This window comes from Callorhinus ursinus, unplaced genomic scaffold (assembly GCF_003265705.2).
Source record: "Callorhinus ursinus isolate GAN/ISIS: 27379988/994484 unplaced genomic scaffold, GSC_fseal_2.0 scaffold1, whole genome shotgun sequence".
NCBI classification, from domain to species: domain Eukaryota; kingdom Metazoa; phylum Chordata; class Mammalia; order Carnivora; family Otariidae; genus Callorhinus; species Callorhinus ursinus.
The window spans coordinates 36,718,202-36,733,972 of NW_027397063.1; the positions used below are offsets into that span (position 1 = coordinate 36,718,202).

Genomic DNA, 15,771 nt, shown 5'->3' on the forward strand with positions numbered 1-15,771 from the left:
CTGGCAACAGCATGGGCCTGGAGCCTGGCAAATCAGGGTTGGATTGCCAGATTCCCTGTGTACAAGAAGTGTGACCTTAGACAAATACTATAACCACTTAAACTAGGAATAATAGTAGTACATACCTATTAAGACCATTGTGCAGAGTAATTTGATGCTGAATTTGAAGTACTAAGCATAGTGCTCGAGGATAGTTTAGTACGAAACAAATAGTGGCTACTGTTGATGATGATGTTCCTAATATTTTCATAATCACCCCAGCCCCATAATCTATGGCATTTTACTCCCAGTACAATAGTTCATCACCTTATATGCTCTTATTTTCAAATGACTTACATATTTAAATATAGTTGAGCCTTAAACAACATGAGGGTTAGGGACACCCCCCCCACTGCCCCATGTAGTCAAATATCCATGTACACCTTTTGACTCCCCAAAAACTTAACTACTAATAGCCTACTGTTGACCAGAAGCCTTACCAATAACATAAATAGTCCATTAACACATATTTTTTACTATATACTGTATTCTTAAAGTAAGCTAGAGAAAATAAAATACTCAGAAAATCATAATAGAAAATACACTTACAATACCATACTGTATTGTAAAAAAAAATGCGCATATAAGTAGACCCATGAAGTTCAGAGTTGTGTTGTGGGGTCAACTATACGTTAATCTCCAAAGAAGAGTGTTTAGGATTTCTGGTTCAGAAATTTAGAAACAATTATACAAGCATATGCATTTTTCAAAGTGTCACAATTTAATATTTTGTTATTCAATTAAAATTTTAATTGAAGCAAAGTTCATTAATAATGTGATTACAAGTGTGAAAAAGAAGATATATTAGTAAAACTGTCAGTTTGCTAAGTAATTATTTAAGTTAAACAACACAGTGTTCTATAACAAAGTAATCTCATTTTCAAAAGACCCAATTACATAATCTTCTCCTCCATCTGAACTTTGAATATATGGTCCCAATAAATTATTTGCTCTCTGTTTATTGTGAAAATATAGGTTCCAGTTTTAAAACTCTTGAACTATATTATATAGTTTACAAATACAGCAGTTTTGCTCAATGTTTTCTTTTTAAATGCCATCTTCTTTATCTTCAAAAAGTTAATGTTTTTTTCTGTAACATCTATTCCTTATAATTTGTTATTCAATGATTTTCAGTGTGAAAATGTCACATTTTAGAGCACACATTAACCTTCACAATATCAGTGCTATTGAAGAATAGGAAATTCATTGAGGACCTAGTAAAAAAACTTCAGCACTTTATTTATTGGATAAGATGCAACTCTTTAACTTGTATCTGCACAGATTATGAGCTAAAAGAAATAGATGCCTGAATATATCTTAATTAAATCATAGTGAGTGAAATCTAATTCCAAGGTTTAATAAATTTCTTACTGAAAACTGAACATAAATGATTTTTTATTTTATTTACAGTTAGATTTCTCAAAAAGCCTCTTAAATGCTGTGATTGGTTTCTTACTCAACAATACCTTTTAATGTTCAGATATTTTCTAGTAGATAGGTCATTTTTATTGAAGAAGTTTATTACTCTGCATATAAATTTGCACATAGTATACTGCATACTTGATTCCCAGAAAAAGACCTACTTCTGTGAATGTCTTAAAGCACCCAAGTTTAATAAATTGTTATGTTAGAGAATTAAATGTTTTTCAGTTATATTCTTTCTTTGGTTCAGTTTTCTGGGTATAAATAATTTGATTAATAAATTTTTATAGTAATCAAAATAAAAATCAAGCTTTATTCTAGTTAAAGGATTTTTAGGGACTGATTGGCTCCATATTTTAGAATACTGATAATTAACTGAATTATTACTTCAAGGTATAGCCTAAGTAAGGAGAAATGAAACATAAATCTGAAGATTGAATTCTGGTGATGGTGGTATGTGAAGTTGGGCAAGTTCTGTATCTTCTCTGGGCTTCAGTTTTCTTGCCTCTGTTCCTAAGCAATTGTTCATATCCCATTCAATAAAAAATATATCTGATTAAAACTTCAGTAATACACAAAATAGGAAGTGCTAATGAATTAACTGAACTAATATTTTTTAAAAGATTCCTGGGAAGTAGTGAAACATGCATCCAATACAGTTTTAGATACAGTTTTGTCAATGAGAGAAATAGTATGTTGTTACCATATGTTATCTAGTCTTATCTTCAAAAAAGGAAGATTTCAAATGTAATTTTTTAAATTACTGCTAGACGTCTAAGAACTTACTATGTACACCCTTGTGCTGTAGAATGCGAATTCTTAACTTTAGTATTTGAATTAAGCTCCATGAAATATAAAAAAGCTCATTCTTCAGCTAATTATGCAGTAGTCTTTCCACTTTGTGGAAATAGATACCAAAACAGTGGGTAAAGCCTAGTGTGTTGATTAAAGTGTTTAAGGAAATAAGTCAGCAATTGTATAAACAAAATCCTTTAAGTCCATCTGCTGATTTAAATTTGCAACAAATACTTAATCCTAAAATGTGGGATACTAAGAATCCATCTACTCTATTGGTATTTTTGTGAAAAAGAAGAAAGGGTGATGTTGCGGGTTATGACCTCAACCTTGGGCCTTTATTTTACGTTTGCATCCTGTGTGCCAAATAAAGCCAAACACAGTAGGGATTTTTGGTGTCCATTACCATATTTTCAAGCACAGACTAAGTTGTAAAATAGTTTTGGTAGTGAAATGTCACCCAGGGAAAATTTAATATTGTATTTGTGTTTCAGCTTCTGACATGGCGGCCGAGCAGGGACAGATTCTCGTGATAGCCACCGCGGCTGTTGGGGGGTTTACTCTCCTCGTCATTCTTACTTTGTTCTTCTTAATCACTGGGAGGTAACTACAGCATACCAGATTATTACCAATATTTGTGAATAACCATTCTCCGATATACTTTGTATTCATATGCTTTTCAACGTAACAAACCATATTTGAGAGAAAAAGGGATCAGGGCAGATTCTGCTCTGACTGAAATTTGTATGATAACAGAACCACCTGGCTAGTTCTCTGTATCAGTAGGCTTCTGAATCTGAAAGCAGCTAGGGACTTGATAAAAACACTTTGAAAGCTATGAATGATAAATTCTTACTCGATAAGTTACTTCTGAGTTTTTCCTTTGTTACATTCAAATTATCCCATGAAAGGGATTTTTCCTGGGGAAAAAAATAATTCAACAGAGAATTTATATAAAAGCTCTTTATAAACTTAGTGTTATAGAATGTATTATATTTATTCATTAAATAGTGAAAGGATCTATATTAGAATTATATTAATTGGTTTTATAAACCCGGTATTTCTCCACTTTAGTGTAATAAGGATGAAAATTTAGAGTAACAATAAATTTAACATAGCAAAAGACCTAGACTGGAATTCTGACTAGCTGGTCAAAGTGCTTCACCCATCTAAAACTTATATTTCTATTTTTGTACATATGGTATAACAATGAATTAAAACCATTTATTGATTTTTAGATATATTGGATTGTTACCATGAGCCAGGTACTGAGAATACAGAGATGTGAGTAAAGATAATATGTATGAAATCACATAAAAGAACAAGTAGTTTTTCTTATGTAAGCCTTGATATTAGGCCTCGACTCTTTGTCAGATATTGTCAATATATTAGATCATATTTTTATTCCTACAAGGGGAAAAATGATTCCTTCTAGATTATCAGTAGGGGCACAAAAGAATACCTCAAGAGTTTTCTTGATAATCTGAAAAACACACATACTGCAAAAAAACCAATGTCATGATTTAAAAGAGCAATTAAATGCCAGCCAAAAACTGTGCATCCATGATGACACCAGCCAGAGTATGCCATCTCAACTGGAAAATGTTGATATTTGATAATGAGCAGAAATAACAAAGAGCTACCTTCAGGGGCAATAGTTCAGTGAACTATAAACACCCTTTGTTTTGTTCATTTTAAAACTTGACTTACATATCAATATTTTATTAAAATTAATTTTAAAATTATAGAAGATATGCATGCATGGAAATTTATTGTCTACAATTTTAGAGCAGGCTAAAGGTGCAAATCAATAAATTCACAAGTACTTAGAAGGCACTTGTCAAAGGTGGGTCCCTGCCTGACTGTAACTGCTACCTGTTGAAGGTGTCAGATGTAGTTGTAACAAACCCACTTTTACAGAACTTATCAAGGAACAGAGAAACACATGAATATCATAATGTGGTTGAGTTGAAATGGTGACTTCTTTATGAAATTAATTGTAAAAGGGACACATTTACCCATGTGTACTTAAAATTTTTCAGTATTAATAGACCTAGTATTGCTCTGGTAATAAATAGAGAGTATCTCAGAGTCTCCTGTGTTGGGAGGCTAATTACCTGATAGAAAAGTCATAGCTATAGTAATAAGAAAAAAGAAAAATATCTAATGCAAGAATGCAGGAAATACTGATAAATTAATCCTAATAGAAAGAACTAGTTTGGGCATGTCATGGTGCCACCACCAGATACTGTTGCCCAGCACTCCCCTATTTCTCTCTCCCTTTATACCTCATGCTAACCTCTGACAGTTCCTGCCATCATCACAGCTTTGGTACAACCATCTTTTATAGTGGGCAGGAAAACAGATTTTGGATTCTCTAAACCAACTAACCATCTGGTTGAAAACAAAATACTCAATAAAACACCCTACAAATACCAAACATGACCTACAAAATCCTTGATCACTAGCAAGGGAGAACTGGTTATAAAAAATACAACAACAACAACAACGGAAACAACCAAACAAAACCCTGTGTATCCTGGTGGACGTCTAAGCTTGTTTGCAAAACAAAACAAAACAAAACAAAAGAGAAAAATAACAGGTTAGAGTTCCTCTGATCCTATCTAGGATTGTCTTGCAAGAAGAGGGATTAAATACAGTCTTGGTGCATAGAAAGTCACAATGACAATTAGGTTAAAAAAATTAACCTCTAGCCTTTAGGCTAAATCAGCTTGCCCTAATGAACTTCAGAGATGCGCTCAAATGTTATCTTTATTTGGGATTTCTGAAGCAGAATTTGAATACCACTTAAAAAGATAATTCAATGATAAAGAAAATTTTGTACTAAATTATTTTCAGCTTTTACTTTCCATGTTTGCCAATTTATATGACATTAGAAATTACTTTAATATTCTACATCCTGGGGAATACAATTTCAATTATACAGGATTAAAAAATAAGTTTTGAAGTATCCCTTAAGCACTTTGATAGGGGAGTATTCATTGGAAATTATTCTATAAAAACTGTAAGACATTTCTGAATAAATACTCAGTTTTCCATAGGGTTTGAGGATAAGTTCATATTGAAAGATTGGATTGTATACCACAGATGTATTCTGTTTAACCATTTGGAATTAGAAATTTGATGAACTGTCAAATCATATGGATGCTGATGAATTTATTCACGTTGAAGAAGTCATGCAAGATAAGCATCTCCTCTTTCTTAGAGCACCATCATCCCAAGAGAGAACAGAACATACCTCTACCAAATTTCTGACATTAAAAAAGAAATCATGCTCTTTAGCAATGAAACTAGAAGACAGTTGTCTAAATGCCTGAGCTTTTTGACTCAAAAACATGTTCTCATTTTGGGTTTTAATGCCTTTTACCAACTCACAGCTATTAGAAGTTATATAAGGAAGGACATGACGGTTATTTCTGATTATAGAATATTCTCTAAGATTCCTATCATTTGAATCAATCAATCCACTTGAGAGTATTTTATTCTTATCTAGGGTTAATTTTGTTGTATACAAAAAACCTTGTATGGAGTAAAATTTTCACATGTTATGTAAGGATTTTCTTAAAAAATGGTCTTTATGTTAAGAACTTTGCCTATGGGTGATAGGTATTTTAGTTGGTTTTGATTCTCATTCAGTTCTAAAAATAAGATTCTGTTTACCCTTTTAAAAGGTGCCAATGGTACATAAAGGCCAAAATGAAGTCAGAAGAGAAGAGAAGAAACCACTTACAGCAGAATGGGCATTGTAAGTACCGTGACTCTTCCATTGCTTTATATTGTTCCAGCCCTCCAGAGTTCATTTTAAACTTATATCCATTGAGTTGAAAAAACCTGTAAAAGTGTACTTCCAACCTTTCAGCATTAAGAGTTTTCATCTGGTTTCCAGGTTTGTTTGTGGAAATTGCACCTGCTTCTCATTAAATGATAGTACTTTTTCACTAATTCTACTTGCTGGAAAACACGAAGACTGAATATGCTAAAAATACAAGATGACTGCTTGTTTCTAGTTATTTACCATTCACAATGGCTCCTGAATGTGAGTTGGCTTTATTTAGTAGAGCATTAGCCATAGAAATATTAAGGAATTTTTATTCTGTCATTTAAACATATAACAAATCAATTTACAATTCATTAACACTAAAAAAGAAATCAGCTCTTTAACTTTTAGAATATGTATGAAATCCTTGAGCTGACTACAAGGTTATATTCATTTGTAGAATCTCTTCCCAAGTAAGCTATAATTACCACTATAGTTGGTTTGATAATTGCCACCCTCTCTTCGCCAATGCCCACTTCCACCTCTACCACCACCTCCACCTCCGAATGGCACACTACTTTGTCAAGACAGTTTTTCTGTTGTGAGACTCTGAATTAACAAGAAAGGGGTGTTCTCTGATTAACCACAGTGTAGAGATAATGTGTGAGGCACGTTGTATAACTCTATAAACTCATTTTTACTGGGCGCCTGGGTGGCTCAGTTGGTTAAGCGACTGCCTTCGGCTCAGGTCATGATCCTGGAGTCCCAGGATCGAGTCCCGCATCGGGCTCCCTGCTCAGCAGGGAGTCTGCTTCTCCCTCTGACCCTCCCCCATCTCATGTACTCTCTCTCTCTCTCATTCTCATGCTCTCAAAATAAATAATAAATAAATCTTTAAAAAAAACTCATCTTTACTTCAAATGAGAAAAAGGAATAAGGGACTTTTCAATCTATAACATTCTCTGAAGGGGGCAGAAAGGATTGAAGTGAGGATATTATAAACTAGAGGGATGGTTTAGGGCTATTTCTAGGCTCACAAGATTCTTCAGTGTTCTACAGACTATCTGCATTAGAATGTTCCATCCTCACTCACCAAAGTTCTGACCAGAAGGTCCATGGTAGGGCCAAGACATATGCATTTTAAGCAAGGTCTCCCTAGTTGCTCCTTTTTTTAACAATACATTTGAGGCTCACTGCATTGGCAGAGAGCAGAAAGTTCAGACAGCCACTACCAGCCAGGGGATGAGCTGGAAATGCTATGAACAGTGGCAGAAAACCAGATCCAAACACCTGGACAGATGACACATGCTGAGCAACCTCAGGTTCACTGCAGGGCATTTAGTACATTTAGTAAATGCAGAGGAAAAAGATGCTCCTGAGGTATTTATTATCTGTTTTCCAACTAGCAGTTTAGCATAAACTAAACCAGATGGGCCCAGCAAGAAGCAGTGAAAATAACCTAAGGCAGCCACAGAAGTAAAAGAAAGATAACAAACCGATGTTTAAGAAGCCATGGATAAGTTAAATAAGTAACTAGACAGTTAAAATTGGAGCTAAGTTTTTTTTTCTATACTACGTATATTGTGTTTACAGAAAAAAAGTGATATTAACACCTTAAATCCAATTAGACACCACTAATCATCTAATAGTAGCCACTGGATTTGTGTTTAGATTTTTCAGTCTGAAACCACAACTCCCATTAAGTTATAAAGATATCATAAGAAATATGGACCAGAGGTAAAGATGATCTGATGATCTCTTTTCCTCCAATCTAAACTTTGGGAAGTCAAGAAAAGCACAGTATTTCAGAATCATTGTCAGGTCTATGTATGCCTACAATGCTTTACTGGCAATATTTTGAAAACTCCTAATATTCTCATGGGTGCATATCTGGTAGCAGGAGAGAGTAGGCAAAAAGTTATGAAAGAAGGCAACAGGCGTAGAACTCATGAAGCAAATTCTGCTAATAACAGGCATTTCATCATGTCCTCTAAACTCACTTGATCACTTTTTCTTTGCTTGCTTTTGAGATTTTCTTGCAAGAGCATGTTTCTAAGGAAACTTAACCAACACTTAACTCAGGGTATTGTATGGTTTTCAAAATCAAAAGCAACAAAACCAAATATCATCCATCCACTATGCCACAGATTTGTATTGATCTTTTAATCCCTACTAATTCAAATTTAATAAAGGTTTGCTGTGTGGTTATTACCTATAAAACCATACCTAAGGTATTTGGAAAGATATAAAGATGTATAAGAGATGATCTGTCCTCCAGGAGCTAGGAATCTAACCTGGAAAACAGAAACCAACCAGCAAAACCAAGGAATGTCCACAGGCAGTCTGTGACTTCTTCAGATACTGGAAGAAGTTGTGAATGAATATATAATCACACATTCAAGTTTTCTACCATCACTATTCATCATCCTAACTGCCGGTGGGCTGTGAGCCCTCCACGCCTTTCAAGGAGAGTAGCAGCTACACAGCTAGTGACCGGATTTGGGCCTTAGATTCCCACCCTCAACTTCGGCATAGACAGGGGGTCCTTTCCAGGACCATGTGCAGTCTGGCTATGAAAGCAACCACAAGAACAGGAAGGGCTGATGTCCATTGTCATTGTCCATGGATCTATTCTTTATTGCCTGAGAGTTTCTGAACTGAGGCATGAGTTTGGAAAACCCAGTGCCTAGTGCTAGTATGAAGGGTTCAGGAGGGACACCAATAGGCTTTCTTATTTTGGGGGGAAGGCTTATGTCTTTTTCCCCCATGTCCTGAGTAGATCAGGTATGAAATATATGGGTTCTTAGTGAATAAGTGAGCTGATTAAACATTTTATAGAGATATCATAAATATGTTTTCTGGAATCTGTCAGCTCAGTCTCTATTAAATCACCAGATCATTTTACATTAACAGGTAAATAAATTTTTGATTTTAAGTACTCAAAGCTTTAATGGGGGGGTGAGGAGGAGTGGGACAAAAAGAAAAGAGAATTAAATTTAAATAATTAACAAGAATGACTAAAGTAGTCAATCCTTGTTTTAAACATACACAAGATGTGTAATTACTAAAATATTTTAAACTAAATCAATCTTTTATTTTGTTGCAGTAGGTTTCCCAGGAATTAAAACTTACATAGATCCAGATACATATGAAGACCCATCCCTAGCAGTTCATGAATTTGCAAAGGAGATTGATCCCTCGAGAATTCGCATTGAGAGAGTCATTGGGGCAGGTAAACACAAAATCTGTACTTCTGAAGATAAGATTCTTTGATGGTTTTATGACTGGTTTATCAACATTATATTTTAAATCTTAGTAGTTTTAGTCATTGAAAATTTTTAAGAAATGAGAAGTAAAATTTTCTTATATATGTCATTTTTTAAGTATTGTAAGCACATAAATTCATTTTCTAAGCAATGAGAGAATTCACAAATGTTATTTTTAAGTCCTGTACTTTTCTTTCAGTATAGAGATAACTTACAATGAAACGAGAGTGATGCAGGAATTTATTTTGAAGATGCAACTTCAGGAGTTTTTTATAAGTTATTATAGATTTACTCAGACCCCAACATTTATAGAAATATACTATAATTAGTATTCATAATGATGACCTTGAGGCTCTGCAAGATCCAGAAGTGTTCTGAAAATCATTGAGGATAAAATTAGCTTCAATATAATGTTTTACATCATTTCAGTGCTAATTAGTGATTTTTCCCTATGTAGAATGTTCAAACAGAACACTATTTTATTCAACTGTTCTGGATAAATACAAATTTATTGCGATTTAGCCCCCAACGGTTTACTCTGTACGTTACTTAGGGCAGAGGCTAAGCTGATGTAACAAAGAGACCCCAGAATATTTAGTCCTCTTTCAAATCCTTGACCTAAGGTATATAGTCCATGTTAGCAAAGGAGCTGTTATTCAGGAGGTCTTGAAAGGACCCAAGTTCCTTTTACTCTTTGCTCTGCCTTCCCTTAGTGTGTCATCCTCCTCTGAATGGTCAAAGCCTTCCAGCCTGTGAGAAGGAGAAGGAAAGAGTTCAGTGTTTTTTGTTTTTTTTTTTTTGGCTTTGTCTTGAAGGCAATAACATGGAAATTGCAAACATGTCTATTCACATCTCACTGGTCCAAATGCAATTACCTGGGCACCCAGAGAGAGAGTTTGATATATAATCTCTGACTGGGCAACCACGCATGCAGCTAAGAAGGGGAGGGAAAAAGTGTAAGTTGAGAAGGGAGACTGGATCCTGAACAGGGGAATTGGTCTCCCCTAGATACTGGATATCTGTGCAATCCTCTGGAGAGAACAGAACATACCAAACCATGGCCATTCCAGCCAGGTTCATGTCTTTGCAAAGGCAAAAGAAAGCAGCTGATTATCCTTTGTCTATTTCCAAAGCCCTTCTTCACCAGAGGACCAGCTGCAAAGTCTGCAGGGTCCAATGCAAATTGAAAATGTACCCATCACCCGGTGATGGGTATTAAGGAGGATGCGTGTTGGGATGAGCACTGGGTGTTATACACAACCAATGAATCATTGAACACTACAACAAAAACTTATGATGTATTGTATGCTGGCTAACTGAACATAAAAAAAACAAAACAAAACAAAACACAACAGTAAGGGTTCCAAAAAAAAAAAAATGAAAATGTAGAGTCTCTTGTTAAAAGTTATTAAGAATTTCTGAAGCTTAGAGCTTTAAGCAAATGACAGGGTCCTTCTAAACTCAAGACTCTGAATGACTACTCCCATTAAGTGGACTCTATTCCCCAGATACACAGAAATCTAGCGCTATACAAGAATTCCAGAGACCTTTGGAGAGCGCCCTTCCTTATATCACTTTATTCCCTATGCACAGTGGATCATCTCATCTCCTGCAAGGCCAGATCTCCCTTTGAAAGCTGACACAAGGGGCCTATAGACTTAATCCTAATGCTCACAGCTGAAGAGGCTGTCATCAGAAAGATTAAGAACCTGGAATGAAACCAGATTCTCTATTCTCTTCTGTTGAACATAAAGCACATCAATGGGCATTAAAGGTATAATTGAAAGAGTGATTGCATTATATTCATTTAGTTTGGGGATTCATTTACTTAAGACAGTGGAGGAACAGAGGAGAGAGGAGGCCAAATAATTCCATTGCACCCTACATTTGGCTTTCATCCTCTGGTCCCCAAGAAAAAGTGTTATGTCCTTTTATACTTCAGTGTTCAGTCCTCACGTAGATACAGTAGAAGCATTTTCCATTAGAGCCCTCTGTGCATAAATTAAATGCCAGTGTCTGAAATCACAATGTTGAGAAATAAAATCAAATATCTAAATGTTAACAAATAAATAAATAAGTTTTGTTTTTAGTTTGTAGGTTTTCTTCAACCAACATGTAAATTTTACCCTAAAAAAGTATAACATATTGCCAAAGCAAACAATAAACTGTTAAAGAGACTCTTTTAATATCATATTCCCCCTACCCTGTCTAACCTTGAAGAAGTTATATTGGGACTCCTCTCATTTGGCAAAGACAGAATATCTAAACCTTGTAGTCAATCCTATACTTCAGTATCTCCTTTTTATATTTATTCATCTTTGGTTATTTCAACTTTCAAACAATATGCTGTCTTTTTATTGCCCATCGTCAGAAAAATCATAAAATTGCTTTATGAGACAAAGTTGTAACATAACGTTCCTCTTTGCATTCCTGGCCAATACTACTTTGTTAATTAACCCTGTTATGTCATGTTCCTAACTCTATTTGTAGGTGGCAAAAATTAGTGAATATGTGGACATTTCTCATAGCAACAGTGTGAAAAAAAGCACTGTTTGGTCAAACTAAAGAAGAATTAATAGAATTATGTTAACATCTATGATGTAGTTACACAACTGGTTACTTGCCTAACATTTTACTGTAAATATTTTCCTTAGGTTGTCTTATATCCTTTAGTTTTTTCCCACCTATTTAATTTTTTCTTCTCCAGCTCCTACTGTCTCATCATCTGTGTGCATTAGGTATTCCCCTTGGAAATGTAAATTAAATGGCTTAAGTGGCAGTGTAGACACTGGACAGAGGTGTGTTGGAGTGGGGGAGATGGGAGAGAGGCAAGATATCAGGTCTTAGTAATTGTCAGGGGAAAGATATTTAGGTCTGATTAAAGCACTGAGAGTAGAGAGTAGCCATAGAGAGGATACCTATGTGGAATCCACATAGAGGATATCTATGTGTAATAGGAATCCACAATTCACAATTACCGAGGAAAAATCAGTAAGACCTACATGGCTTTTGGTGAACAAATAGTTAAAAATGCTGTTCTGGGCTCTGTCCAGCGTAGTGAGATATTCCAACTTCATGCAGAGAGGAGCCTACAGTCAGGTTGTGGGCAGGCAGCAGGTAGAGTTAGTAGGCCTCTGGCTTCTGGGGTTCCTTTAGTGGGGTTAGACTATAGCTGAAAGAGAGAAAAAAAGCTGAGGGTTGATAAAGCCCGTGTTCCCTACAGGCTCATGCTTTTGATTCAGATCAGGTCTAGATAAGGGTGAGTGGTCCAATTTGAATAGTTCCCAAAGTTGACTTGAATTTAGAAATTAAGTTGAAACAGAGCTTTGGAGTCAAACAAAATAGTTGAGTAATGATACTGTGATTTAACAGTTGCATGATTTGGGCCAAATTTTGGGCTTCAGTTTCCTCATCTGTAAAATGGGCATATACTACCTACCTTCTGGAGCTGTTGTCAGGCTTAACTGACATATATATGTATAAACATCTGACATTCAGCACAAGGGATGCAACAAATCATCCTGACCTGTCGCCTCTAGTGTGTTTTATCGTCAAAGCCTTAATATAAATAGATACCTCCCTTGTGAAATTGAATTTTAACCTTTGGTAATGATAATGTTTGCCCTGGCTACTTCCCTTTGGAGATTCTTGAATTCTGATGATGATGATGATGATGATTAAAACTTTTTTATTCAGCACCTACTCAAGGCCTGGCCCTGTGTTAAGTGCTTTTCATATATTTTCTTGTAAAATTGTCATAATAATCCCATGAGGTAGATAGTATTATTCTCATTTATAGATGTAGAATGAGATGAAGAAAGAATGAGTGACTTGCTCAATATTTTAAGACTGGGTAGTAGAAGACCTGGGGTTTAAACCCAGCTGTAACTGACTCTCAAAATTATTTCTGAGGCCAAAGAAATAATGCTTCAAATAAATAAAGAGAAAGAACATTAAGCCTTTTTATGGTGGGGGTGGGGAGGCACTTTTATGTACAAGGCTGTTATTTGCTCCTGGCCAATGGGTCCTACTAGAATTCTTTTCCTTGTGTTTTGCTCTAAAGAACAAATGTCATTCTAATGCCAGTATTGTCAAATGCCATTTATTGCTTGTATTTACATTTCTAAAATGTGCCTGCTCCTTCTTAAATAAAGGTATGTCTTTCTAGAATATTAAAAGCCCTAATTTAACTAATGACAAGAGTATTCAGAATAAGTAAAGCATCTTTGAGCAATTGACTTATCAATGTAATTCAAATGAACTGTCTCAGAGAAAAATTAGCAAATCTCATGTTGATGCAATAAATAGCATCTTTTCTGGGTTTTTTTGTTTTTTGCTTTTTGTTTTTTGTTTTTTAAAGAATGCCTTCCAGGCTTCTAATTGGGAGACATGGTATATAATCATTAAATATTTCTTAAATTTGTTGTTAAAAAATGAACCCCAAAATAGCTACATTAAAGTTTTAAGACAGAAAAAAGCATGGGAAATGATATCACACTTAATCTGTAACATTTCTTAGTATGTTCACTGAGTAATGTTTGTTAGATGGCTAATATCTCCTTATAAAAGGCACGGTGCTAACTGTTTTTTTTTTTTATATTGTCACTATGCTTATCAAAAACATATGTAATCAACCTGTCTTCCACAACCTTTGTCCTGGGATTTTCAACTTTATAACTACCTGAATATTATGTGACAAATCCTTAGAAAATGTATTCAATATCTAGGCTGAATATACACATACACACACACACACACACACACACACACACACACACACACATATATATACATAAAATCCCTTATCTTTCACTGTAAATTTTACTTTTTTTTTTTTAAATGAGTTGCCTAGGACAGTTTTTGTTTTTGTTTTTTTGTACATCACTATTCTATTTAATAGTGGCAGCTTATCATTGTTCATCAACACAGGCCTGAATTTCCATGAAAATACACATTTCCATTTAAATGAAGTGAGCAGCTCTGTTGCATAGGAGACTATCAAGATCATCTATCTTCTTTGACTTTTTGCATCATAAAATGAAATAATGTGGCCAGAGAACTGTAAAACAGAAATTCCCCGGCTAAAAGAACCAAGTCAGATTAGGATAGAATCATTATTTTACACATATTTTGAGAGATAATGAGAAAACTGGTAAACCGAATTTTAATCATGGGCTGGAAAAGGTCATCGAAAGGCTTTCCCTTTTTCAGGGCAGTACTGAACCTAAACCATTATAAGAAAAACTTGCCTTGCTGAATATCTATAATTTTGAAACATTACTCCATTGAAAAAATCATTTTTATGTCTCTAAGCCCACAGGGCACCCTCTTATATTTGACCTTCCCTCTTTCCCTGGTCTCAGTGGAAATGCATAATATCTCCGTCATTCATATTCTGTTCCTTTATCCATACAAAACTCATTCTTGCCTCTACTATATCAGCCTTCTTTTCTCTTGGCTTAGTGTCACCATATTTTTTCCTCTCCCTAGAATAGTCCAGGAAGTTTTAACTGTTGATTTCTCAGCAATCATCTGCAGGTAAAAGAAAGTCAAAAGGACAACAAAAAGGATATAAAAAGTGAATGACAAACCAGTGATTTATTCAGCCTAATATTTGGTTCTGTTATTACCGTCTCTTTTGAGGTCATAGTTGTACTTGCTAATGTGCAAGGCAAAGTGCTTACTTTCTGGGCCACTCCTCATTCTCTGCTGCCATCCCCCAACTAGCCTTTCAAGAATCTATTCTTTTTTCAATTATCCTAAAGGAACTCTCTCATCCCCTGTATGATTTTTTTCCTCTTCTTCAACTATATTGTATTTTTTGCAACATGACAAGAGGAGTGTAGGCAGTATTCCAGATGTGGTTTCACAATTCACTTTTTATAAGAAGAAACTTGAATTTATGGCCTGTTTTTTCCATATTTGATGAGATGATCTTCTCAAATGCAAAGGTCATCTTGTCCGTCGGTTGAAAAGATTTATGGTAGAGGTAAGATTAATTTTCTTTTCTATTCTTAGAAACTCCTTTGCCCAACCAATTAGACTGAAAATAAGATCAACAGTAGATTCTGGCAAGACATTTCTGCCTTTTACTCAAGAATTTCATAGCATTCTAAATCAAATGATGTAATGAAAGATGGGCTTTATCCATTCTCCCTGGACATTATAATATGAATAAAAGGAACAGACAAGAGCCATACAGACCCAGGCTTGAATCAGTTTTACTATTAATTCACTCCATAACCTTCAGCAATTTAGTAATCTCTCAGAAATTTGATCTGCTCACCTAAAAAATGGATTAATAATAATAATAGCTATCTTGTAGAATTAATGTAAAATTTAAAGATGACACATACTGAGGCTCTGTCATACAGTAGACACTCACTTAAAGGGCGGAAACATGACTATTGGGTTAAAAACAATTTCTATATTCAGTTGAAATGGCTAAGAAGAATGGTACTCTATACCCAA

At 34.8% G+C, this 15,771-nt stretch overlaps 1 protein-coding gene across 9 annotated transcripts in view; it reads left to right on the forward strand.

Moving 5' to 3' along the window:
* The window catches only part of EPHA6 (EPH receptor A6), an 831,631-nt gene that overhangs the window by 590,916 nt on the left and 224,944 nt on the right, over nucleotides 1-15,771 (forward strand). For 8 of the 9 annotated variants that reach the window (XR_012378040.1, XM_073892326.1, XM_073892340.1 and 5 more), the window contains 3 exons: nucleotides 2,751-2,859; nucleotides 5,949-6,022; nucleotides 9,141-9,266. Coding sequence is in view for 8 of the 9 variants with exons in the window: in XM_073892326.1 (XP_073748427.1) it covers nucleotides 2,751-2,859; nucleotides 5,949-6,022; nucleotides 9,141-9,266 (309 nt within the window). In the remaining variant the exon portion in view is untranslated. The remainder of the gene's footprint in view (nucleotides 1-2,750; nucleotides 2,860-5,948; nucleotides 6,023-9,140; nucleotides 9,267-15,771) is intronic. The other variant, XM_073892331.1, reaches the window with a different exon arrangement.